We start from the raw sequence: 26,152 nt of genomic DNA, 5'->3' as shown, positions 1-26,152 counted from the left end.
TTTGCTCAGCGGTACCGGTTTGGTTTGAGATGATATTCTTAAATGTATCTGTTGTATGAATCATTATGAGATATGAGACACGGTAAGAGAGTTAATGGTGACATTTCTGAATTGGAGTAAAACATTGTACTTATTTTAAAACACAAAAGAGAGGATGATACGGACATTTGTGTAAAATTCAATCTTCCTGGACAGGAAACCTTCGCCATCTTCATCTTCGGAGCCGAGTTTGCACTGAGGGTCTGGGCCGCAGGATGCTGCTGTCGCTACAAAGGATGGAGGGGGAGGCTCAAGTTCGCTCGCAAGCCGCTGTGTATTTTAGGTAAAAAGAGACAAACTGACAGTTTAACAAGAACAGTTCACTGTTAGAGCTGAGTATTGATCTGGGATTATAACATTAAACATTGATCGAGAGTAAACATCAGTTGTATTAAACTTCCTGCTGCTCCTCACGTGTTTAAACTGAATCTTATCATTTCAGAGACATCCTCTGTGGTCAGTCAGCTCTTGTTAGAAACGACTTGATATTGTATTCATCACGTCACAAAGAGGACTCGTTAAACTGTGTGGGGTCAGACTCATTAAATAAAATCCTCACACAGAGAAGCTTCTCTGACTCTGTCCGTCTCCTCCGTCTCAGACATCTTCGTGCTGATTGCCTCGGTGCCGGTGGTGGCGGTGCGTAACCAGGGTAATGTGTTGGCGACGTCCCTGCGCAGCCTGCGCTTCCTGCAGATCCTGCGGATGCTGCGCATGGACCGGCGAGGAGGAACCTGGAAACTGCTGGGGTCCGCCATCTACGCACACAGTAAGGTAGGAGTGAACCCGGCTTGGTGTGATATGCCGATATAAACTTGAGTCAAGCTGGTGCCGGGATGGGCCTTCTCCAGAGCAGGACCAAAGGGCGCCCGCCTCCAAACGGGCTTCGATGGCGCCTGTGACGTCCCCCTGTCCCTCAAACAAGTCTGTGTTGCGAGGCTCAACTCATGTCTGTGCAGGAGACCTGAGAGAAAGTCTTCAGTTTGGTTTATCTCCCCAAGTTAATGGAGCTTTGGCTGCAGCTGTTTGATGTGATACTCCTGCAGGGAGGAGGAGTATTTACATCCTCCTCTGACCGCTACACACGACACACGTCATCAATTAAAGACACACTTTCAAACAGGTACCTGTTGTCACTGCTGCACCGGGCTGATGTGCCGAGTCAAACTGAGTCGAGCCAGGCCGGCAGATGAATAAGGACCTCGTACTTGGCCAATAATGCTGATTCTGATTCTGTGTGAGCTCTGAAAGCAGCTGAAGTGCCATTTAAAAATATATATAGCTTATATAGTAGCTTAAAAGAGCTGCAGTTGACAGCAGCTGAGTAAAGGGTAGAGTTTGGTGTCAGGTGAAGCGTACGCACTGAGATGAGCTCAAGTGTATTAAAAACAGTTGAGGTGTGAGTTTGTATTTACTGACGGGGAAATGAGGCGTCATGTTTAAGTAACCACTTCTGATTGAGTTCATGTGTAACTGTGAATGTGACTGTGCAGGAGCTGATCACAGCCTGGTACATCGGCTTCCTGTCTCTGATCCTGGCGTCCTTCTTGGTCTACCTGGTGGAGAAGGACGATGTCTCCATGGACGTGTCCAACCTTGAAAACCCCACCGCTCAGCCCAAACCGCAGGACTTCGACACCTACGCCGACGCACTGTGGTGGGGGCTGGTACGTACATTACATCACGTTTAAGACAAAAAATATAGATTATTTTAATTTATGAATCTTCTCTAAACGTTGCTTGAAGTCCTGATGAGGAATATTCCTTAAAATTGTAATCCTTAAATCATCCTAAACATCGCAGATACCTTATATAAGTGTAGTACGGTGGCCGAGAAGTGTCAAACGGAGTCAAAAACTCGAAAACCACATTAACAGAAAACACAAATGCAACAGAACGGCACAAAAAATGCCACAACAGAAAAGCAAAAGCCAAATCATGACAATATAAAAGTATAAAGACATCAGATTCAAACATTTCAGATGTCAAACTTTCCTCCTCACATGCAGGAATTAATTGTCTGTCGTTATGTTGTGGCTTGTGTTTCTCAAAATTTCTATTTATTTAAAGTATTCTGGATGTGCAGTTTGTCTTTCTGCAATAAAACATGAGAGTAAATGTTGTAAAACATCTCCATCTTAACCTCTTGTGTCACCTGATGTTGGGTCCTTAAAACAATCATCCAATTTTCCTTAAGTTCAAGGGACCAAATCTGCAAATGGAGCAAAATTATTCCACAAATAAGTCTCTTTTTTTATACCGACTCCTTTCAACAAAGACTAAGAACAATAAATACAACTGCAGTGAAGTGAAACTGTTTTACCACATTAGCAGAATTCATTCAGTTTAATCAAAAAGTCTTAAACACTAATGTAAAAATAAACGACGTGTTAAATGGACGTGGGATTGAAAGTTAGACATCCGTAAAGTTGGAGCTTGGCAGACGGATTACATTTGGACAAATGATCAACTGATACGATTTTGGCTGCGATTCAAACGTGGGATCGCTGCCAAAAAACAATTAGCAGCTTTTAGTCTCTGTGTTCATGTTTCATTGGCTCCAACTTCAGAGAGAGACGCTGAACAACCTGATATTTTGTTGGAAAATCCAAACTGAAAGACAAAAATAAAACGTGTTGGTGAAGCCGTCCAGTCTTGGCAGAGCTTCATGCTCGAATGACTTCCATCCACTCGGGGAAGCACGGCGCAGTTTCTCCGGCAGCGTGGCCTCATTAAGGAGACCTTCCTTCATCTGGGAGGCCAGAGTTCAAGTTCTGTGACAGCGAGCATCTGCCCCGCTGAAGTGTCCTCGAGCAAGACATTCAATCGTCACCAACTGCATATTGTAGATGGTGCTGTCACCCTCTGAAACACTGAACTGCCCTTCAGTGGATCGATACAGAGGTCACAGAGCGCAGCAGGGTGAAGCAGGAACTACTTTAGGCACATTGGAGGCACTTAGAAGTCAATAAATCCCTCAAAAAGTCCTTGTCAACTCAGACATCTGACTCTACAGCACGTCGTACCCAAGTGACAGAAATTGCCACTGACTTTGAAAGCAACGTTTGCTGAAATGACCGTTGGAGAGCGCCAGCGTACAGTCATTTCACCACGTGGTTTAGGTTGTGAAATGGTTGCAGTTTGGTTAGGTTAAGGAAAAGTTCACTGTGCGTTTCACACGTAATGTAAGTTTAATATAAGATTTAAGTTAACATGAATTAACGTTGACTAATCCCCTCCGACAGTGGTGATCACCTCCGATCACTGCTGCAGTCAGGCTGATAAACAGGAGTGAAGATAAATCCACTTTTTAATCCCACAAGTTACAAAGTAATCTCTGAGCTCTCCTCCCGTCGGTAAACGTCTCCGGATCAGAGCAGAATCTGATGAGCCTCCAGGTGTTTATTCCTCCTGAAGGTCTGGATCTGCACCGACTCTTTCCTCCAGAGCTCCACCCGGCTCTCCACACACAACGAAAGTGTCCCCCAGAGCCAGAAATTACATGTTGCGTCTTTACACCTGACTTCCTCCTTTGCTCTCATCATGTCCACTATAGGTCACTACCTAGCAATAAACATAAATACGGGTCACAGTAATTTTGACAGTAACATTGTAAACTTTATCTTTCTTTGTGTCTCTTGCAGATCACGCTGACCACCATCGGTTACGGAGACAAAACCCCCAAAACTTGGGCTGGACGACTGTTAGCCGGCACTTTTGCTCTGATCGGAGTGTCCTTCTTCGCTTTGCCTGCAGTGGGTAGCCCTGTACAGCACATTTTAATGGAAGCAATAATGAATGCAGAATACATTTAAGACCCTGCTGCTGCTGATGGTGGTTAACTGTAGAGATTGTAGCTGAATCTGCTAACAAACTGTGATTAAAGAGGATATTTACTAGTCTCTAAAACCTCTAAACACATTAGCCATGATGTTTTAGATCATCGTTCTGCTCTGATTGAATTTATCTGTGAATTGTATAGATCCTTTCTGTCCTAGAAACACTGAAAATGTACAATTTGGGAGAAAATAGTTTGAGGAATGATTCTGTTGTATGATTTTAACACGTTCATCTGACTATCACGTCTGTGGTGTTTAGTGTTAGTGCAGTCTAATGTTTGAGCCCCTGCATCTGCTCATGGACAAGAGGCTAGCTAACTAAGCTAGCTAAGTATGTGCACGTTTCCTTCTGAGCGGTGATACAGTGTCACATTGACTTACATCAGATCATACAGTATGTGTTGTGTTAGCCACCAGCATGTTCCTATTCAGACACATGCTGACTTGCGCTCCTTAGATCGGCCCATCCTTTACCTTTTTTACCTCGACACCTTCTTCTGTCCGACAGAACCACACACGGCGTGAGCTCGGAGCATCAAATGACGCACTTAAAAGCTCCCAGTTAGCGTCTTTGCCCTTTAAGAGCGGGAATTGACACCTTGAACTTTGACAGATGAGACCACAAGAAGCTTAATTTAAGATGATTGTGCACGAGTTAAGCCTTTTTTCAAATGAAAGTGCAGTGAGACCTGCCCTGGTGGTATTTACGCACTGACCGTGTCTTGTGGCTGCAGGGCATCCTGGGTTCGGGTTTGGCTCTGAAGGTCCAGGAGCAGCACAGACAGAAGCACTTTGAGAAGCGTAGACATCCAGCCGCCGGGCTCATCCAGGTGAGACACCACCTGACATCAGCAACGTCCTTCACACGTGACCAGTTTCTATGTAGATCTAACCAAATCATCATTTATGATGTTCTGTTTATTTCAAGTCTGCCTGGAGATATTATTCCACGAATCCAATCAGGGATGACCTTATTGCCACGTGGAGATTTTATGAGACTGTCATCTCACTGCCCTGTTTCAGGTAAGTCTTTAATTAAAAACTGCACGCACAGAAACCCTGCACACTGAGTCTGATGCGTTACGAGACAAAATGAAGCCTTCAAGCAGTGAAGATGAGTTTGTGGTCCTCTCACTGCCTGAAAACAAAAGATGTTGTATTTGACATGAGGCTCAATTTAGTGTTAATTAGCCCCGAGGGAACCTCAAGTCTGTAACTAAAACAACAGGGAATTTGTTTTGCAGAAAGAGACACAACTGAAATTAATTTCTAATCATATTTCAGTTCAGGAGCTACTTTGAAAAAAAGATATTTTTTTAATTTAAGACTATAAAACAATGATCAACCCAGTTGGCAGAATAAATGTTAGCTCAGTGCATTTCTGCAAAGATAAGTTAAAACATAACTTTTCTTTGTGTTGCAACTTTACGTTTGTTTAGGTTGAATCTTCTGTTTCTCTCGTCACAACGCTGTGCTTATTCTCTGGTTAGGTGTCGGCACAACAACCACTTGGTTAGGGTTAGAAAACATCACGGTTTGGATTAAACACCTGGAGTCGGTTCAACTTCCGGTGAAAATATGCTAATGTGAATGTGATATGCCACATCTGGTACAAATATCAACCTCGGACTAGCTGTGGTGTTCAGAAACTTTAAACTGCTGACATTACATCCTGGTGACCGGGCTGTTTAAATGTTGTATAAACATTTAATGTCGAACTTGTTAGATATCAGATACAAGTAGATAATAAAACATATGTGAAGTGTGGATCCAGGAGGACGACTGAGCAGGCCACTGGACCTTTGAGTCGTTGTTTCAGTCTCTTCTCTGTAAATGTGTTAACTGTATTTTTTCTCTCTCTCCATCCAAAGGAAGGAGCACTTGGATGCCATGGCGAGGTAGGTCACTGTTGCTTGATCTCCAGCAGAGAAGCTGTAAATCACACAGAGCTGTGAGTCTTTCTGATAGCGCTTTAATTAGCCCCATATGCTGGAAAGACTAATGAAGGTTTCCTAGAATATCCCCCCCATCCGCTTTTAAATAGCTTCCTATATTAATTCACCAGCTGAATAAATCTCTGGGCTAATGGCTGTGGTAAATATGTGAATCGTGATAGAAAACTCCCACTCGTCCTGCTCTTTAATAGCACTGCCTTCCACATCAGCTACTTTGATGACATTTATGCTGAGAAACCTATTAGCGAGTCAATTAGTTACGTTTCAATTATGAATGACAGTTTGGAACAAGTAATTAGTGCCCGAGACGGGGTCTTGATTTTCTTTTTCTTCATCGCGTGGAGGGATGTTAATGAGTCTCTACATCACAACACGTCATGAGAATCTCACTGCGGATGTTTGATTTGTTAAAGAAAATTCATCTCGTCTCCAGAAGCTGCCGGAACGAGGCAATAAGTCTACTGCAGTAATCAATACGCAGTCATATTTGGCGACCACTAACCTCAGTGTAGCTCCATGACTGAACATCTGCCGATGTATTTTAGACAGTTAGCTGTAGATGTTCTTTCCCAGAGGAACTTTAAAGGTGAAATATGGTTAAAAACTACCAGACCTTTGTTCTACATGTGGTTGAGTTGTGTACTAACATTATCCCAAATGTTTCCAACCTTGTTCAAACCAGAGAAATCCACAAGTTTACTGATAACGGTGCGTTTAATTTGGTCACCTGTCAGAGAAAAAGACAAGAGTCTGCGAACATGACTAAAGTTAACATTAACAAAACATAAAACATTAAACCTCCCTGAACATTTGTGCCTGAGTCACGTCAGGTGTTAAATGTGTGTTCACCACCAGGAAAAGCGAGTTTGACTGCGGGATCATTCGTGTTTATTCACCCCAAAAAGCCAGATTACTTTAATGTTTATTAGCTGTAAGATAGCAAGTGAAGTCAGCACTCAGCAGAGACTCTGGTTCTGGTTCTGGTTCTGGTTCTCTGTCTCCTCTCTGTAACGTTACGTTCATGAAGTAAAGTCCATTTCCCCTCCAGCTCCAGTCAGCAGTCATTACAGAACAGAAACAGTGGAGGTCACCTCCGGATCACTGCTGCAGTCAGGCTGATAAACAGGAGTGAAGATAATCTGATCTCCGGGTGTTTCTTCCTCTCAAAACAAAACAAAATATTCCCTTTTAGCTGCTGTTATCTACGTTTTTAAGTGAAATTTAAAGTTAATTTATAAACTTTAAAAACTTTAACTTTCCTCAATTTATAAAAGTTAAATTGCAGTGAGCTCTTTATTTGTTTGTCTGTCAGTGGAAGTGTTTTGTTTGGTTTTGCATGTCTACAGAACAATAGAAGAACTGTACACAGATACAACTGGACTCTTTATACTGAAGCAGCGGCTTCTGACAAAAAAAAAAATGAGACAAAAATGGTGGAAAATATAAAAGTCCTTTTAAAGATGTCAACACGAGCAATAAGCTGAAATAAAAAAGGGAGCAAACTTCCCCGTCCAGTCGAGGTGTGGTCTCCTTCCTCCTCCGCGTCGCGCTGTTTGTTTCTTCTGGCTCATTACATCGAAGCGTTCTGCCCCGACGCCTCCCGGCCTCTCTGAGCCGCCATGTTGCACATGCTGGATTAAGTTACTGCTGCTAAAAGCTACTGAGCAGCAACAACAGGAGCCCTGATACACAGGCTGATAGAGAGGAGGGCAGCTCAGTTCACTGAGGCACTTGGGCAACAGTGTTTGTTTCACAGGCTGAATTTAAAGGGTCAGTTCACCCAAATTAATAAAGTGTATTAACACAGGTTTGGTTTTATTTGTCCAGGTTTAGTATGTGAGATTCCTGCTTCCACCTCAGTTACAGTTCAATGGTGGAAAATTAAATGTATGGTGCTTCATGCTTGGATCAAAAGTAGAGAGGAAATTAGAGCCCGAGTTTCTGAATGTCAAAGCAGCAACGTACAGAGAAGATCAATAGTCATCTTGTACTTGTTTGTACTGGTTAGCGTGGAAAGAATGAAGAAAAACTGAGAGACAATCGGAGAGAGAAAGAAAGAAAGAAAGAAAGACACTGGAGGATGGAGAGAGGGAGCAGCAGAGAGGTACAGAGACGTTTAAGTCCCTTGTAGGATCAGCGGCTGGGAAATTAGCAGTGTGACATTATCTTGTAGCTCTGAGCGAAGAGGTGGACGACAGCCAGAAACTACAACAGTGCTGCCATGTCCAACAAGAGGGTGATAAGCCACACTGTGTGTGTGTGTGTGTGTGTGTGTGTGTGTGTGTGTGTGTGTGTGTGTGTGTGTGTGTGTGTGTGTGTTTCACTGTACTGAGTCATATTAGACATTTTATCTGAGTTATCCAGAGGCATTGTGTGGTCTGTTCAACACAACACGGAGAGAAAATTATACCTCATCTGAGAGTCAATTTTGTATGTGTGTGTGTGTGTGTGTGTGTGTGTGTGTGTGTGTGTGTGAGTGAGTGTGTGTGTGTGTATGTATGCGGTGTTCTTGTTTTGCTGTGAATCTGTGAGGACAGTGTTACCAAAATGACGTCAATTAGAGTTAATATAGGATCTTTTGGCAGGTCATTCAAGAAAAATAGGAACACCTCTTCTTCTTTACTTTAATGCAATCATGACAATCCCTACCAAGCTTACTGTATCCACGAGCTAGTGTAAGTAACAAAGTAAGATAACAACTGACGTACCGGCAGCACAGTCTAGGCTTTAGAAAGTATTAGCATTGTGAGCATTAATGATAGTGTTAGTAGTATACACTCGCTAAAGTCGCTAACGTGGATCTTAACCACGTCAACAGAGCTTGGGGACAACATGTTAAGTACGTTACAGCAAAACCACTCACAAGTTAAAACCTGCTGTTAACATTATATCCTGCCGACTGGGCGGCTGCAACGTGATCCTTCTGGGTGACTACAACCGTCAAAGTTACATCCGTCAGTTGTAAACATCCATCACATTTTACAGTCCATCATCTTTGACCCACTGTACCTACTGTAGTTTTCCAGAGCAATGAGGGATTATTACTGACATTCACTTCCTGTTTGACCCCTGAATAAAGGAGTTTACCTGTAGATAATCTGGAGAAGTTTGTTTCTGACCCGTCTGATTGTCTGATTGTCTTGTGTTTCGCTGGCAATGCCAGATCAATTTCGATTTTATTGTGACAGCTTGATAGATAAGAGGTGTAATCACCTTGAATTACCTTTTAATGTCGTCACTGTTGTGCAGTCATAACCACTTTGTATGTGTGCTTCTTGGGAAGGCAGAGCTGTGGGAGATAAGGAGCATTGTTATTTCCTGTTGTGTTGCCTCGTTTACAGAGAGCCACGAGATAATCACATGTAATTTTCTGCTCTTTATTCACCCGAACAGCAGTCAGAAAGAGATTCTCTCTTCCTTTAAAGCTTCCTATTCTGCAGCCTCTCAGCGCCGTAATCTGCCGTCCCTATTCTGCTCCGAGGCCACATAGAGCCTCATATTGTGTGTCTGCTGTGGGAGCAAAGTCGCTGAGAATGCTCCACGTTTCAGAGGGCTGCGGTCGGCTCCGGTTACCCCGCCTCTCTGCCTCTTCCAAGGCACACAGGAGTCTTATTTTACGCAGGGAGCTCTTGTCTTTGTGCTGCCAAATATTGTCAGGCATTGGACAATAAAGGAGACCAATCTCCTCGCAGCTCTTTGAGGCTTCCTTCTGCCAGGAGAGCAGCATTGTTGCGAAGAGGCAGCAGACCATGAAGGCTTTAACTCCTCTGTGAGACCAAAGTCAGATTCAAGGAAAATTGTCGCTGAGACCAGATTCCTTTAGAAGATGCTGGTGTCATTTGGTTCAGCCTCAGGATGCGAGAACACAAAAATGCCCTGAGACACGGGTGGTACAAGCACTCAAAATACACAACCCAGAGGGAAATTGGGGGTCAAAAGGCTTTGTTTTTTAAAAAGTATAGGTTAGATATTAATGTAGTTTGATTTAAATGAGTCCTAAATATATCTTTAAATAGAGTCCCTGACAAGATCTTCAAAAGCCTGAAAACTCTGAAAAACTTGAGTTCACTTTGAACCTACATCTTTGACCTGAAAATCAACAGATTTCAATGATACCAGCCGAATCACCAGAACAAATGTTGGCAATGTACATTTCTGTCAACCACAGATATGTTGAAACTTCATTTCTTTAGGTAAAATTTTCAGAAGAAATGTGTTGTAAGACTTTGAACATTCAGTCTTGCTGGTCACCACTTGGTATAGGCTGTATATCACATGACTTTCTCATGCTCAACACTGTATTTATTCTCTCTTTTCTTTGATTTCAGCCAAAAACTGAGTATCCTCGAGCGGGTTCGTCTTCCCAATGCACGGCCATCGATTGGGACGACCAAGAGGCTCACAGGTAACGCCGACTCCATAGAAGAAAGTCCCTCCAAGGAGCCCAAAGGCTTCAGTAACCGGGAACGCTTCCGCACCGCCTTCCGCATGAAGGCCTACACACTCCGCCAGAGCTCTGAAGGTAAGAAAACAAAGGTTTGGTTTGGTGTGTAAGACTCAGTTTGATGCCAGGACCATGTCACATTAGCTGTCTTTGATTTACTAATGCACGATTCTTACATCAGTGTTATCATATTTGTCTGCGTCAGATGCCGGAGCCCTGGCAGACCCAGCCTTAGAGGAGCGGGGCTTCCCCCCAGAGATCCTTCTGGAGGAGATGATCCCCACACTGAAACTGGTCATCAGGGCAGTCAGGTCAGGAACTTTACACGTACATGTTATGTTTTTCATTTCTCGTCCATGAATCTTGATTGTTTCAAAGTTTAATGTGAGTTTGACGTGATTGGACAGGCTGTGGTCAAACGTTTCTGAAAGGGTACGGTTCTTTTAGCGTTATCACTTCTTGTGTCGTAGCTGAACTAAAATGCAGTATAGATATAACATTGCACTAAGAAAGGCAGTCAAGATGAAGACTGCAACAAGCAAGCATGGATCCAAACAGAGTTTCTGATCTGCAGAAGTTTGACAGGCAAGGAAATGCAGTCAATCGATTTATCAGGCCTCAAGGACGCAACATGTGTTTTGGTGTGAAGCACTGAATGTAAACAGAACTTGTTTACCAAAACTCTACAGTGTTCCTGTTAAATTACTTTTGAATAACGTTATAATAGTGATCATGTGTGACTTTTTTCTTTGAAAGTGTAAATTAGATTGTTAGATTGAAAATCTCAATGTCAAAAAACACTTAAAGCTGAATTTGGTCTTAACAGCAAATTTTACTGAAATATTTTTTTTTATATGTCCTCCAAAAACAAGCAAACAATACAAGACAGACACAAGACTGGTACTCAGAAAGGAATGGAGGTTGGGAGCAGCCTCAGTCATTACATCAGTGGAAAACAGAGTGTGGGCTGGAGTCATTCATGCTGACAGTGTGCTGGTAAATCTATAGGCCACACAGCTGACATGATGCAGGAATTCAATCTAGCGTGAGGGTCTGTGAGATGAGTGATTAACCCTGTGAAAGTGCTGCTTCCTTCCACACCATTATTTCGGGGCTGAATGGGTCTCTGAATGGGATGCTCAGACCTGCAGGGTTTTAGTTTCAGGATCCAAGACTTTCTGCCAAACACTGAAGCTCGTGCAGCAGCCGCTGACTCTGGGAAGAGTCGGCTCAAAGTGGGAGATCTGAGGGACAAAAGAAGTGGCTCAGTGGGTGGCAGGGTGGCCTCAAGGTTGAAGATTACTGTCAAAGAACTGAAAGATGCTGGGTTTTGACAAATATCCGAAAGATGGCCAGTGTCGGTGCTGGTTTAACAAAGATACGTTTTGCAGCTCAGCATGAAATGGTCACGATGAGGCCATGAAGGTGGATGCTCATTCAGGGTTGGAAGTAAGTTGCTTGGACATCCAGAAGGACCTCAGAGTGTCAAAATCAAAGTATTTATGAGCAGTTTAGACACCTGATTTGGTTGTGCTCTAGTTATCTTTAGACATTGTTATAGGCATGTCCAATGGAGCCAGACCATGTTTGAGGGATTAGATAACCCATCTGGCCTGGGGACGTATCGGGATCATGGTGAGAAGAGATGGGGGGGAAAGAAGCCTGGGCTACCTAACTTGGTCTTCTGCCACACATGGATGGATGGATGGATGGGAGGGACCTGGTTTGTTGGTGTGTTAGGACTTTGGTTGGTTTGTTGGTTGGTTTGGACTCTGGTTGGTTTGGACTTTGGTTGGTCGTCTGTATAGTATAGTGAAGCAGGGTTATCAAAAAGGTTATCATCCCTCATTGCTTGGGAAACTATGCATATACAGTGGATCGAAGTTGGATCGAAGTTGGATCAGGAACATCTGCAACATCCAACGGATTATCACCAAAGAAAGACTAAGATTGTTTTCCAAGGTGGTTTCAAATGTATTCTGTCACTTTCACGTCCAAACTGTTGAATTTGAACTCTTTGTCTTACAGGATCATGCAGTTCCTCCTGAACAAGAAGCGGTTTAAGGAGACTCTGAGGCCTTACGATGTCAAAGACGTGATAGAGCAGTACTCTGCTGGACACCTGGACATGCTCTGTAGAATTAAGTACCTCCAGACAAGGTCAGCAGCTACATGACAGATGAGGGAGTCTGATCAAGTAAAGTTAATATTGTCACTCCCTCGAGCTCATCCTGTTTCTCTTCCTTTAAGGATCGACATGATTCTTGCCCCTGGACCCCCCCTAACCCCCAAACAGAAGAAAACTCAGAAAACGCCCTTCACCTACCCGCCCAATCAGTCGCCCAGGTACTGTCACACTGTTTATAAAACCGAAGGAATAGACAAGACAATGATATAAGATTATACTGCAGTATTTTACCCTCTAATAACGTCATATACAAATTTTTCCTGGTTACATCTTCTTCTTGTTCCTCTTATCATGAAGTACATTATATCTTCTAGTAGTCTGTGATCAGCTCCAATGTTGAGCAGCTTTAATTATTTCTAAAGTAGTTACTCTGTGCAGGTAAATCTTTTCATCATTTCCCCGTAACGATTGTCTGTGCAGTCCACGTCTACTCAGTGTCCTTTTGTTCCAGGCATGAGACCTACATAGCCAAAGCCCCCATGCCAGATGCCGAAGACCAAAGCATGATGGGTAGATTCGTCAGGGTGGAGAGACAGGTGAGGACTACAACTGCATTGCACCTTGTTCATTTCGTGGCACCTCGTGAGACACCTGAATGGGACTTTCCAGCATTTTAGATGCAGTAATACTCGGGGTGTAAGAATTCTTCAAATCCATTTCATTTGATTTTCAATTCAAACATCATCATGAAAAAGAGCAGAACCGCCTGAAATCACGTGGGGCAGTGTAGCCAATAGTTTAAGCGTAAGAAGACCGTAGGACACAACGAAAGAGATCGAACGATGGCGGACATCCAGAAGTTCTCTATCTATTGCTTCGCTTTTGTGTCTTTCTGAACAGATACATTTACACATCCTCCTCCACCGTCACCATGTTTGTTGTTCACAGAACCTCTTGACTCTCAGCTGCCCTCTAGTGGACGTGCTGCTTAATATCCATACGAACGTAAAGGATGCATGGAAATATGAGGGCAGTTACAGATACATTGTTCGAGATGGACGTGTCCATTTGCGTACGTAAAGTGGCCATAAATGAGCCTTTAGTCAAAAATGTTGGAACGTCATAGTTTTTAATCTTTGATGGAACAAAGAGCTGGAAAGTCTAAAATTAAGAAATAGTCACAAGGTCACTAAGCGTCCGACGACAACCTTCCCGTAAATGTTTTCTTTTTTCATGTCTACTTGTAGCAAATTCTTTTATTAGAAACATTTGACGATCAGTTTGTGCTGCTGGTTTAATGTCTGTCTCAGGTGGAGGACATGGAGAAGAAGTTGGACTTCCTGGTGGACATGCACATTCAGCACACTGAGCACCTGCAGGTTGACTCTGCGGGCGCCGCCCACATGACCCTGGAGAGCTGCGAGCCTACAGGGAACGGTGAGATCCGCCGGGTCTTCTTCAACTACTCGGAAGCATTCCCGCACATGTCGTACCAGGTGCCTGTCAACAAGGGGAATCTGTATTGCGGCAGAGGAAGAGGAGGTGGTGAGGGACCGGGGTTGGCTGGTGGAAGCCACGCGCCTTCAGACCATCAACCCCAGACATCACACCTCCACCAACGCCACCCTCCGGCTGCCATCCCCACCTACACCGAACGTCCCACAGTGTTGCCCATCAGCTCTCTGCAGGACTTGTCAGTGGGGCTGGGCAGGACCACAGGGGGGCGGGGGGGCGACTCGCCGCTCTCTATGCTATCGGTGAACCACGAGGAGCTGGAGCGCTCGCCCAGCGGGTTCAGCATCTCTGGGGAGCGGGAGGGGGAAGAAGGGATAGACTTGTCGATGGGGGCCGGGTTGGCGACTGGGAACGCCAGCTGGACAAGACCCAGACCGAGCTACCTGGCGGAGGGTGAGACAGACACGGACACGGACCCTTTTACACCCAGCGGGGGGCCCCTGCCGCTCTCCTCTACGGGGGAGGGATTTGGTGATGCTGTGTGGAACACGCCGCCCTGAGAGGTGCTCGTGTGAACACACAGAAATCCACGACTCTGAGTTAAGACCTTGAATCCAACCCATGCCTCTAAACCCGAATCAGTTTGGGTCAAAGCCACACCTCTGGACCCAAACATTTGGAGAAAAGGTGGGTCTGATCCGCCTTGATGCTGCGAGGTCGTGAGCGAGGTCACCGACCTCCAGAGGCCACCGCCAATCTCATCAACCGACCGCTGTCCAGACAGAGAGCCATGGCATCGAGACTGCCCAGAAAAAAAAAAGGGAAACCAGACAGTTTGTAAAGTAAAACTCTGTACAGCGCACTCTTCGCAAAAATTTAGCTGAAGTAAAAATGAACATTAATATACATACTATATACACCCAAAAGCTTTATCGCTGCAAAGCCAACCGCACTGCATGTAACGCATGCGATTTTTAGTGTAGACACCGCAAAGTTCAGGATATCAGGAAACGGAAAAAGCGATTGAATGGATACATATACTTGCTATGCCATTTTGTAACACTTATTTTTTTATATGAATACATTTTCATTGTTTTTTGCATGGTTTGCATGACAATGCACCATTCTAGGGGTGATGGCTGGAGGGTGATACTGGAACCAAAAGTCTCCTGTCTCCTTGTTTTGTATGCTGTGTGGTGAGTGTGTTTCTGAGTGTGTGTGTGTGTGTGTGTGTGTGTGTGTGTGTGTGTGTGTGTGTGTGTGTGTGTGTGTGTGTGTGTGTGTGAATAACAGAGTGAGAGTGGGGGGGGGGGACTTGGGTAACAAAACACTGGTTAGTTGCTGGCAGTCGTGTTTCGCCATTTCTGCTTTTCTCACGTGTGCTGTAAATCCTTCGAGGGTCGGTTCTGTCCAAAAAAAACAGAATTTTTGATCTAGTCACTTTGTTTTTTTTACACCACTGTGCTCTTGAGTTGTATGTCACCACTTTATGCATACAAACTTTTCCAGCTGAAAAAAAAAACAAAAAAAACTCAACATTTTGGAATTTGAAACACTAAATCTCTGCTGCTTTGTTGGCACATGAATTCAGGGATATAAACCACCTGTACGTCTTTAATTTACAAAGACTGCTGAGCATCTCGACCGTTCAGTTCAGTTTATCACTGCTGAGAAACCTGACGATCAACTGATTTGTATTGTCAACGGAAAACAGTAGCTAAAAAATCCAAACACTAACTAGATACATACATATAAGAAAACATTTTAATATTGTTGATTATTATAATTTCACACATCTGTTCTTTATGCCTCCAAACAACAACAACAACAACAACAACAACAACAACAACCTGCATCTGAATAGAATCATGCAGCCGAAAATAATCTACATTTGAAATATGTTGTTCAGACGTGTCCCAACACATCCACAGCTGTTTTTATTAACGACTCTTACTGCAGATAAAGTGATGAGGTCACTGCATGATAAACACAAAGCCACGATCTCATCTAAAGTTAGTTGTCAAATGTTAAGAGGTTCTTAAATACAAGGACGAATGACAAAAAAAATGATTAAACGAAACAGTAAATTCAGAAGTTTTTCACAGATCTGTTTTCTAACAATAAATTCTGCACTGAGCTGTTTTTTCTCCTGAAATCTTCAACTCATGGATTTATGTGGACTCATTCTAGTCACATGACCTCTTGTTGAACACATTTTAAAGCCCTATTTTGCACGATTATTTGAACGATTATAACCCGACTTCCTCCAGACAATTTTTATAATCTGCATTATTAATTCTGAGCTGTATCTGAAATGTACGGAAGCCGTGAGAGGCAGGTGAGAAAAGAAACCTGGTGACATATTCTCAGACTCTGATCTAGAAAGTTTTCTCTCCTGTGTTTAAGTTTCTTAATCGTTTTTTTTTTTTTCTCTTCGTGTGTGTGAAAAAATGTGAAAAGGAAAAGTTTTGGCGTGTTTTTAAAAAAACATTTTTATATCAAGATAATTTTTGTTGTTTGTTGTAATTCTCATTTCAGCCACAAGAGGGATAATATGGATTGGGGCGAGTCGTGCCCAAAAAATAATAATGTTGTAATGCACTTCACCCCCTTGTGGCCAGAACAGTTATTACAACACAAAACAAACCCGACCCAAAAAATGTTTTCAAGTGGGATAAAAAAGAAAAATTATCTTAGCAAGACTTCACCCACCAGGAACTAATTAATTAATACTTGTCCTGATGTGATGAAGACAGGAGAGAATGATTCAGCTCAGACTTTATTCACCAGAATATTTTGTCTCTCACAGCTTCTGTAGAAATCTCCAAAAATACGCGTCGATTCTGACAAAATCTCACCATAATGTCCCCAAACACAGAAATCAGCCCGAACAAAATCAGAGTAATTGTGTTTTGAGCACTAATTCAACAGGCTCGTTCAGCTCCTAGAAATAATTGTTATTATTATGAATTATCATGATTATTATCCTGATGAAGAGGGGTGCAGATTAATGAAATCAAACCAACATCTACCCACATATCACTCATGTGTCACTAAATGTGGCTGTGAGTCAGTGTTTGGATGTCGCACGGCTCAATATCAGCATCAGACATCCAAAAATCAGTGATAAACATTTCATTATAAACAACATATATCTGTAAATTGGCAGAAAAGCCTGCAGCAAAAACAGGAAAATAATAACTTCTCTACCGTCCATTAAAATCTCTTATTTTCTATATTTAATGCAACTTAAAAAACCACTGCTGAAACTCGAGTGTCCGGTTCTGAACACAAACTCACACACTGTAAGCAACAACACCACGTATTGGAAAAGCTGGAGGGACGTGTAGAAAGTGATCGTCGGTTCAAATGTTCTTGAAATCTGAATATTTTTTTATAAGAAACAAACATGAGCCCGAGCACCATGTACTGCAACAACAAGAGCTTTACAGGAGATCACATAAAGGCCTGAACAGCATTTACTACTTTAGATTTTAGGACGACACAGATACTGAATGTAATATTTGACAACCAACTATATCTACACACATGGATTATTACACAGTTATAGCATGTTAAAGCACCTTCAGAGTCGGGATGTTATAAAGGGGGCGTCCACGCTGGGCTTCAACGGGAGGTTCAAATGATTCAAACCTGCTGAGAGTGTTTGTTTGGTTTACTGAGCAGAAGGGTGGAGGTTTGGTTTGATTTAGGGCCGGAGGGTTTGCAGCAGCAACAACCGGACAAATATTTAACTGCAATTTTATGTGACGAGCACAAACAAGTAAACTGCCTGATTACAACTCGAGACAACAGTCACATGACTCGCATTTGGGTCGTTGAGTGGACGACTTTTTGCCTCCATGTCGTGCTGCAGGTGTGAAGATTTAATCAGCCATGTCGAAACAGACTTAACACCCTAAAGTCGATGGCTCAAGTGTGTTCAGTGTGTGTCCAACTCCCTTTTGCAAGTAGAAGTTGAAGGTAAGGCGCTGGGCACATAGGCGTTGAATTTAGACTCTTATTATTGCTCCTCACACAACGACGGCGCTGGACATAAAAATAACACTCGTGCTGAGCCGTGCGCCACTTTTGTTTAATTTCGATTGTCGCTCCTTATACTACGTCGCCTGACTTCCTCTTTTGCTGCCGTTAAGATACTGCTACAAACGGTCAGCGTCTAACAATAAACATAAATGTAGGTCACAGTAAGCTGCTGCACAGTCGACCTATATGGTTGTTTTTCTGATGAGGATGAGCTGATAATTAACAAGATGTCCTGATCTTTGAATACAACAGAAGAGGCTGTTCAGAAATCCTGTCGTTTCTTTTTTTTGGGTTTTTTTTACCGTGGCAACAGAAAAAGAGACGCTACGAGTTCAAACACCCTACTGAAGACAGCTGAAGGCATCATTTGGTCCCATTTATTGCAGTTTTCAGTGGCTCGCATGCTGACGGCTGCAGGAATACACTGAATGAGACTGATTCTTATGTTGTCCGGTTGTGGCTAACTCAAACCCGCCTTACGCTCCCAGCAGGTTGAAACTTAGTTTGCGGCTCAGGTTGAAGCCCGTTGTGGAGGCAGCAGCAGACTGTGAACTGAACGAGGTGAACCAAACACTTAATATCTATTAATCTTATTGTATTACAGGTACTATTATCTTCTGCTACTGAAACCCATTCAATTATATATTCTAAAAATCAATCATCTTGCAATGCAGACACGAATTGTCGCCACATATAGAAACGAAGATCATAACACGATGATATATCCCTGTAGACGCTCATTCATTGTGCCTCTGAAGCGAGAAACATCATCCAGAATGACTCCACATCGTCATTCTACATTTAGTGTTTCACTTCATGTCACCAGACACACTCCGCAGGATTAATGAATGTGAACTCTGTTTCCTTCTGTAGTGATTTGTCTTTTTGTTTGTTTGAACTAGCACTCGGTACAGTCTCGCTTTTGTATTATGCTGTTTTGTAGCTTCGTGATGCTTTCGGCTCATTCACTTGAACTCAGACTCAACATGATTTCCGCTGCACAGAAATGTAAAAGTTGTGCCGTCTCACCTCTGGTTTATTTTATTTCTTTTGAGCTTGTTGTATCTGATCACAGTGGAGCTGCTCAGTCAGAAAGAAACTCACTTTCCACATTCATCCAGTGTTTTTTTGTTGCCTCGCACCGTCGTGTCACAATAACCTGTGAACTACAGTCACATCGCTTCCATTCAAAAGTTAAAACTCTTATTGCTTCCTTTCTAAATTTACAGACGTGTATCGGTTTCAGGATATCACTGGAAACAAACAGCATTGGTTTATATTTACATGGCAAATTACTGTTAAATTAACATTTCGTAAGATGTTAAAACGGAATAAATTGTCTTCCAGGACACTGAGATACTGAGAAAAGGCGACAGCTGACCGATGACGTGAAACATTTTTCATATTACAGCTGTAATAAATAAAAACCCTGCAGCACTCTTTACCCCGTGTCAGCATTTTCATATCATTTGGTTTAAACTGTAAGAGGTGCTATTGTATTCATTATAAATTGATTGGATTATATCTGGAATTGACATACAATATTGGCCTCAGTGGTGTTTCCTCTCCTTGTCTGTGTAATATTCTGCTTTGATTTGGTCAACCAAACATTTTCTTTAACACATAATGTTGTTTTTAAGAGTAAACCCCCAGATTAACCGCCCAAAAGAGCACCTGATCCCTGATCTTTCTGTTTTCTGTGTGACACACAATGACATGTTGGTGTTCCTGCACATTTTTTGGACGCTACGTTAACAATCAGGGTGTTTATCTTTATCCTCTGGCACCAGACATTATTGACTCGTTCGGGCAGTTTAAGCAAAATTTAGTTAATTTCAATGTCTTGTCCTTGTCGTGGTGACTCACAGAGGAAACACTGGTTCAAAGTTGTAGCAGACATTCACACTTTTTTTGTCCTTCAGCAGGCGATTTTCTTTTGAATGTAGAAGCAGCAAGAAGCTCGAACATGCAGCAGTTGTTTAATAATCCTGCTGGAGCACAAACGGCTTCGTACACTTCTTCACTTCTGCACACTGTATCACATGTCGGTACCGTGTGTTTTCAAAAATTCATATTTTTCCTGATGGCTTAAATCAAAACTCCTCCTCCTGTCCTTTCGAAGCCATAATCTGGTCCCTCGATGAAGCAACGTTTGTACTTAAAACAACTTTTTCCGACACATTCCTGCTCTCGTACATCCGACTCAGACGAGTCATTTATTTTTCTCGGACTCTGTGTGTGATCTCGTCTGTATGTGCATCGATTCTGAATGAAAAGGAGCACTTTATGGCATCCATGTAGTCAAGAGGGCAATACTGCTTGCTGTGATTATTCTGTTCAGTATGGTTGTACTCACTGTAACTGCATACCAAGCAATGCACTGATCGACACATTCTACATAACCTGTAATTTTATGGACATTTTTAATTGCTACAAATTATTTGTGCCTTGGCCTTTGACAGTACAGTTCTTTTCAATGTAATTTCTTTAGTTTATTTTGGTCGTGCTTTTCTCGCTAGAGCTGTCGAAAAAAGCAGAGCAAAGCTGTCGGTAATATCCGCGTGAGAGCTGCATTTTTACACAAAACATCTGAATGTTTACATTTTATCACGAGACTGAAGTCTTTGTGCTAAGCTAGGCTAACACGTCCGTCTCTGTACCGCACACGCAGAGATGAAACCGATATTCAAACTCTCATCTGACTGAGGTGGATGATGAAGCAGCATATTCCCAAAAATGCTGACATGTAGCCGACCTTAAAAGTGCTTTGTCACTCAGACTCATGGCACCGCTCCAACGGCCCGTTATTCCAGGACCCAAATAGTCCAAAAGCCCGTTTGTCTGACAGCCTGTTACACTGTAAACACACCTCCACTGCTCCGGAGACCCATTGTTCTGGAAATACACACTGTAGCCGGTACTATTGGGCCAAATATGAGTGGGACGCGGGACATCTGACGTCATCCAGGCTGAGAGCCGATAGCTGCATTAAAACATTCGGTTCAGTTCTGGATAAGTCGGGCCCCGCTGGGCCAGACATGTGGCCCACAACAGCCTTGGCCACACGTCACTTGAGGTGTCGCCTCCTTCAGGCCCAGTTGTGTGTTGATGGGCTCGGACCACCAGCAGTGTCCAGAAATCATGATCAGATCACTGTGACCGTTTCACAGCATTAAGCACATTATATTATTGTTACCATGGTGACTGAGGTGACCTCACTATGAGGCTAAAGGTCATCCGATTTCGTCCTTTCTTGCACGTTCAAAAACACAAAGATATATTTCCTGGGAAAGTATTTTTGGAACAACAGGCCTTTGGAGCCGGGAGATGACAGGCTGTCGGTTTAATGGGCTTTCAGTCCGATGAGGTACGTTTCGGACTGTCGGGTTTTCAAAGTAATTGGCTGTTTGGAATAAAACTTGGCCGTCTGTGTCGAAAAACGACAAATATCTGGAAAAGCCAGAGTCTGTACAGCTGCTCACTGTCGAGTCCAGCTCAGTTAACCTGAACACAGTGTGAGCCAGCTACTGTCACTATCGTCTGCATTCTCGTTTAGCAGAAACAACATTGTCATTTTTAGTTGTCAACATGTATAAATTAGCGTCTCTAAGCTAATCAGCAAGTGTCTAAACCAGATTAGCATGTTTCCACCTACGTGTACGCACTCTTACATGAGATTTTAAATAGTTTCTGCCACATTATTTCAGACTCGTTGCCTTTTTAGAGCGCTGAAGTCCTGATGTCACCTTCAGCTGGCTGCTCCACACTTACAGAAGCTAACAGAGCAATTCAGAGCTCGCTGACTTTCCTAAAAACTGGAATGTGTTCTAGTTTAACACTTTTAATGAATTGTAACGAAGTTCAACTCCTAATTTATAATTACCTACTCAAATAACTACAGCTGTCACGATGCTATCTTTTCCATGAAGCACCCAACTTTTTAGCCCAAGTAGCCCAAAAACAAACACCATACACGTCAGCGATCCCTGTTCTTCATTTATTTACTTATTTATTTATTTATTAATCAACATGCTTTAGTCCAGATGGTGTAACTCACCACAGTCTGATGGTTCCAGCTAGTCAAACTCCAGATGTCAGGGTGTCGAGTAGTTTAATGTCTTTGTGATGATTTTTAATCATCACAACTGTTTTATGTGATTTAAACAAGGTTTTCTTGCTTCTGGAACAAAACTCAACAGCTCCAGTTTCACTTCCACTTCTGAAATGTGCCAAAATGTGTAAACTGAACACAGCGTGTAACCGTTAATGAAACTGGCCGGACACTTTGATGGCTAAGCTGCACAACATCTAAAAATAGCACAAAATTAGCTGCACAGTATCTTTTAATTTCTGTTGACGGTACAGAAAGTTCAGCCGGACCCGTGGACCTCCTCTGTGGCCTCCGAGATGACACGATTGTCTTCTCAGCGAGATGTGAGCGAAATACAAAAAGATGTCTAAAAATCAAACCTGCTGTTCTCGTGTGAATGCAGCCGCGACGCTCCGACGACAAAGTAAAAGTCTTTATGACCGTGCTGGTTGGATATTACAGACAGCTTTGTGCCAGTTCACTGACAGCAGCTTTTTTTTTTTTTTCTTGGGTCAGAAACAGTTTCGATGTTCTTAGGTTTCATTTGAGGGAAGTTTGGACAACTTTACACTAGTGGCCTTCAGAGCTGTGCATCATTTTTCTCATTCCAGTTTGAAAAAAAAAAAAAAAAAAAGGCTACTCGCCGTTTCTATTCTGTATTAGACCACTTTGAATATTTTTTTGTTTTGATGATATAATATGCAAATGTATTCTTACTTGATTTTTTTATTTTTTGTCTTTTCAATTGCACCAGTTATTAATAAAGTATTGAATTGAAAAAAGTTGTACGAGTGGATGTTGATGATATGAATATGAGATGAACTGTTATGACTGATCTGATCGATAATCAGCTGGTTACCAAGCGCTCAGTGAACTACATCGTCTCATCAACACCAACATGGAGCCAGCTGGGCTCAGAAAAGGTAGAAAAAAAGATGAACTTCACAATAAATCTGCTCATTTTGACAACTGCAGTTCTGGTTCTGGTTCAGTTCTGTGAGCTGCTGATATACAGGAGCAGCTGTACAATGTTTCAGTTAGGAGACGACGTCACTAACGACTCTGTTGGCTGTGTCGTCTTTATAATGACGTATTTTCACAGTCCTATAGGATCATTTATCTGAGGACGTCTGTCACTTTGTTAGAAATGAACAAATCACCTCTATGTCCTAAACTCTTGATCTGAAGAGGATGAACCAGTTAGATGTTAATCACCCCGTCACCTCCGGCCACACACAGACACACACTTTAATTATTTCAGCTTCAGGCTCTACGAGGGCGACACAGCCTTTAAATGACACCACGATATTTCTGGATGTATCTGGATACATGAGATGAAGCACATCATAAAGGGCTGATTTTTTTTAATCAGATACCTCGATATCAATATTGTCACAATATTACAAAGATGACTGCTGGTACTTTCACAAAATATGGTTGATGTGCGTTTTATCACCTTGAGTTTCTCAGTGTCCAGCTTAATGAGCATGAGAATGATGGCCCATAATGTATGAGGCCAATGAGTGCCAGTTATATTTTACTCCTCAGATCATTTAATTTAATGAGTTATCACCTGAAACTGTGCGTCTCTTGTCCCGGGGGCAGCTGTTCCCAGGCCCTCAGCAGCCCTGGTTTCCTCCTCTGCCAGTTACTCTGCTGTGTGCCTGAATGTGTCCGACTGTGAATGCCAAGGCGAGCAAAGTGCCCACCGGTCCCTCCGTCATTAAAGACTCACATTCACTCCTGTTATTCACTGATGTTCCCCCACGGCTCGTATGTCACTCCAGCGGCTTATTACGGCCATTTACCCACACTGTAAAAAGATGTCCCCTCTCAGCAGGTAACCCTTCTGATTAAAACTCACTCCTGAAATAAACTGAAAGCTTTAACGCAGCAGTGACGCGTCCAAGTGGATCAAAACTTTATTGTGAGAATGTTAATACTTGTTAAAACTGATATCAGGCTCAATAATAGCTCTGACCATCACTTCATGGTGAAATTATGGGGAAAAAAAGGTGAGTTGAAACCTGAAGATTACATGTGAGGGCTTGATTACTTTTACTGTGAAGGTCTGACAGTCAGAAAGATATTGAATATCAGATCTGATAATCAGTCGATCCATAATACACAGTATAAATAGTCTAAATAAAGAAAGAATATATAAAGTTTCATATCTGTGGTTTGCAGCAAAAACCTTTTTAATTGTGTTTGAATGCTTCACACACATTTTAATTATATTGGTGAAACAAAAAGAAAGAAAATGGACGGATGGGCTGAGGAGACACCTGGATGGTGGGCGGGGCCTTGGCTTTGTTCAGGTGTCACTCACAGGGCTGATTGGAGAGAAGCATGTGATTGGACAGCAGCTTCCTGAAACCAGGAACCAAACAGAGAAACCCACTCAGATCAGAACAGGGTCAGAAAGTCCTCTGAGTGAGCTGCAGCTCTGGGCTGGAGATAACCTGCTGTGGACATGAGGACAGAGATAAGTCCCTCCACCAGGTAAGAGAGGGACAAGTGAGGACTGGAGATACAAGTCTCATGTGTGCTACATGAAATGCTAAGCTAACAGCCACATTAGCTGCAGGTGGGCTTCAGGTTGATGTCCATCCTGACAGTAATCATGCTGATCTTTCCCCCCATGTTATCGTCACCATGCACATTTAGTCAGACTGTGTTGAGAGAAGCCAAATGAATCCAGATGACGTCAGCTCTGCAGCTCTGAGAGAGTTTGGCAGGTTTAAAGACGTCTAGACATCCTGGTTACATTTCACCATTCAACACTACTTAAATGATTATATTTCAGTGTGGCGCAGGTTTACTGGGCTGTCCAGATCGGTCTTCGTCTCGAGGCAGCTCTGAAGACCCTGCTCTTGCTGCTTTCATGTTTGTATTTGTTTGCTCATAAAACACAAAGTAAAATCTCTTCTTTTACACTTCACACACATTCAGTATAAATCTGGCAGTTAAAGAGGTGAATAAGGAGGAATCTGTGTTTCCTGTGGGTGTTTTACTGGGACTGTGGAGTTCCTTTAATGGACCGACTTTATTGTGTAAACCTGTGCTCAGATTATGAAAAATAATTCATAATTAAGGATCCTTCATCTTCAAAAAGTATAGAAGTTTGGCCCCACTTTGGGCCGCCCTGGTTCAGATGTCCCACGTTATATCAGAAGTGTGTCATGCAGTGTGGGACGCTGATCCAGTTTATTTTTCTTCTTTTTATTAAAAACAACAGATTGTTTTCCATTTAAATGTCTGAAATCATTGATGAAATAATATTTCCAATGATAAAATTGTCATCATATTTTAGTTGCTCTTTGTGAGTTGATATAAATGTTACTGATCGTGTTAAATGGACGTATGATATCATCTCATATCGATCACAGGCTCTTGTATCGAATCGAATCGTTGTCCAAAGAGTCGATATGATATCGTATCGTGATGAAGCGAGTCTCAACACCTCACAGTCCTCGTCTTGTCTCTCGGTGTCGCTGCTCTTGACTGCGACACTGAGATTTACTGCGTTTGTTCTTTTGAACCTTCAGGAGGAACACGCCACGGTACCACCCACACTGTTTAATTGACAGGTGATGTCAGGTAAGTACGGAGCAGAAACACCACCAGAACAAAGGCAGAACATTAAAGATGAGACAGACCAGATGATCGTTTTAGACTGAGCTCATTATGACTGTTTGTTATAATAACGCTGCATCTGAATGATGAGTGCAGGTGAGTTTGGGTCAGTGCCTCTTTAAAAGGGAGATATTTTTTGCAGTGTGTTAGGGATCAGTGCCCAGCCTGCAGCCAGACACCGTGTTTTGTTGTTTTTTTTGTAGAGAGCTCAGTGAGCTGCCAACCTGCTGCCAACCGGTGCTGTTCAGAGGGGGGAAAACAGGCAGCGTTTAATCCTTATCTGACCGGAGGTGTGTGATACACTGGGCGAGGTTTGATGCTGCAGGAGGACCATCAGCGCCGCACAGTTTACAGGAGGATTCGAGGAGCAGGTGAGTCGCCTTTATGCACTTCAAGTGTCTGACAGTTTGATCCACTGATAGTTTAACATTTGAACCAACTTTGAGTCCAGTGTGAGTCTCTGTTCACCTCATTTAAAGTTGAAGAAATACTACTTCTTCTGTTAATGTCACACTGAGC

At 42.7% G+C, this 26,152-nt stretch overlaps 1 protein-coding gene and 1 long non-coding RNA gene across 7 annotated transcripts in view; both read left to right on the top strand.

The window, feature by feature from the left end:
- kcnq3 (potassium voltage-gated channel, KQT-like subfamily, member 3) overlaps positions 1–22,773 on the top strand; it is a 94,407-nt gene extending 71,634 nt beyond the window's left edge. For 4 of the 6 annotated variants that reach the window (XM_084368643.1, XM_084368646.1, XM_084368647.1 and 1 more), the window contains 14 exons: positions 196–322; positions 641–813; positions 1,533–1,706; positions 3,684–3,794; positions 4,613–4,708; positions 4,807–4,901; positions 5,750–5,776; positions 10,162–10,355; positions 10,483–10,588; positions 12,306–12,437; positions 12,528–12,623; positions 12,917–13,001; positions 13,716–14,313; positions 19,137–22,773. In XM_084368643.1, the coding sequence (XP_084224769.1) occupies positions 196–322; positions 641–813; positions 1,533–1,706; positions 3,684–3,794; positions 4,613–4,708; positions 4,807–4,901; positions 5,750–5,776; positions 10,162–10,355; positions 10,483–10,588; positions 12,306–12,437; positions 12,528–12,623; positions 12,917–13,001; positions 13,716–14,313; positions 19,137–19,270 (2,148 nt within the window). In that variant the 3' untranslated portion in view covers positions 19,271–22,773. Of the gene's footprint in view, positions 1–195; positions 323–640; positions 814–1,532; positions 1,707–3,683; positions 3,795–4,612; positions 4,709–4,806; positions 4,902–5,749; positions 5,777–10,161; positions 10,356–10,482; positions 10,589–12,305; positions 12,438–12,527; positions 12,624–12,916; positions 13,002–13,715; positions 15,124–19,136 lie in introns of those variants that run through there. The other 2 variants (XM_084368645.1, XM_084368644.1) reach the window with 2 other exon arrangements.
- A 1,640-nt stretch (positions 22,774–24,413) lies between these two features.
- On the top strand, positions 24,414–25,996 carry LOC311266006. Its single transcript, XR_014623654.1, has 3 exons — positions 24,414–24,499; positions 25,546–25,597; positions 25,837–25,996. It is a non-coding gene; the product is annotated as an uncharacterized lncRNA (long non-coding RNA).
- Positions 25,997–26,152: the final 156 nt, after the last annotated feature.

Source organism: Pagrus pagrus (assembly GCF_965226575.1).
Source record: "Pagrus pagrus genome assembly, chromosome: 12".
Classification (NCBI taxonomy): Eukaryota; Metazoa; Chordata; class Actinopteri; order Spariformes; family Sparidae; genus Pagrus; species Pagrus pagrus.
Note: the sequence above shows the minus strand (reverse complement) of the source record. Positions and strands in the feature narration are given on the sequence as shown.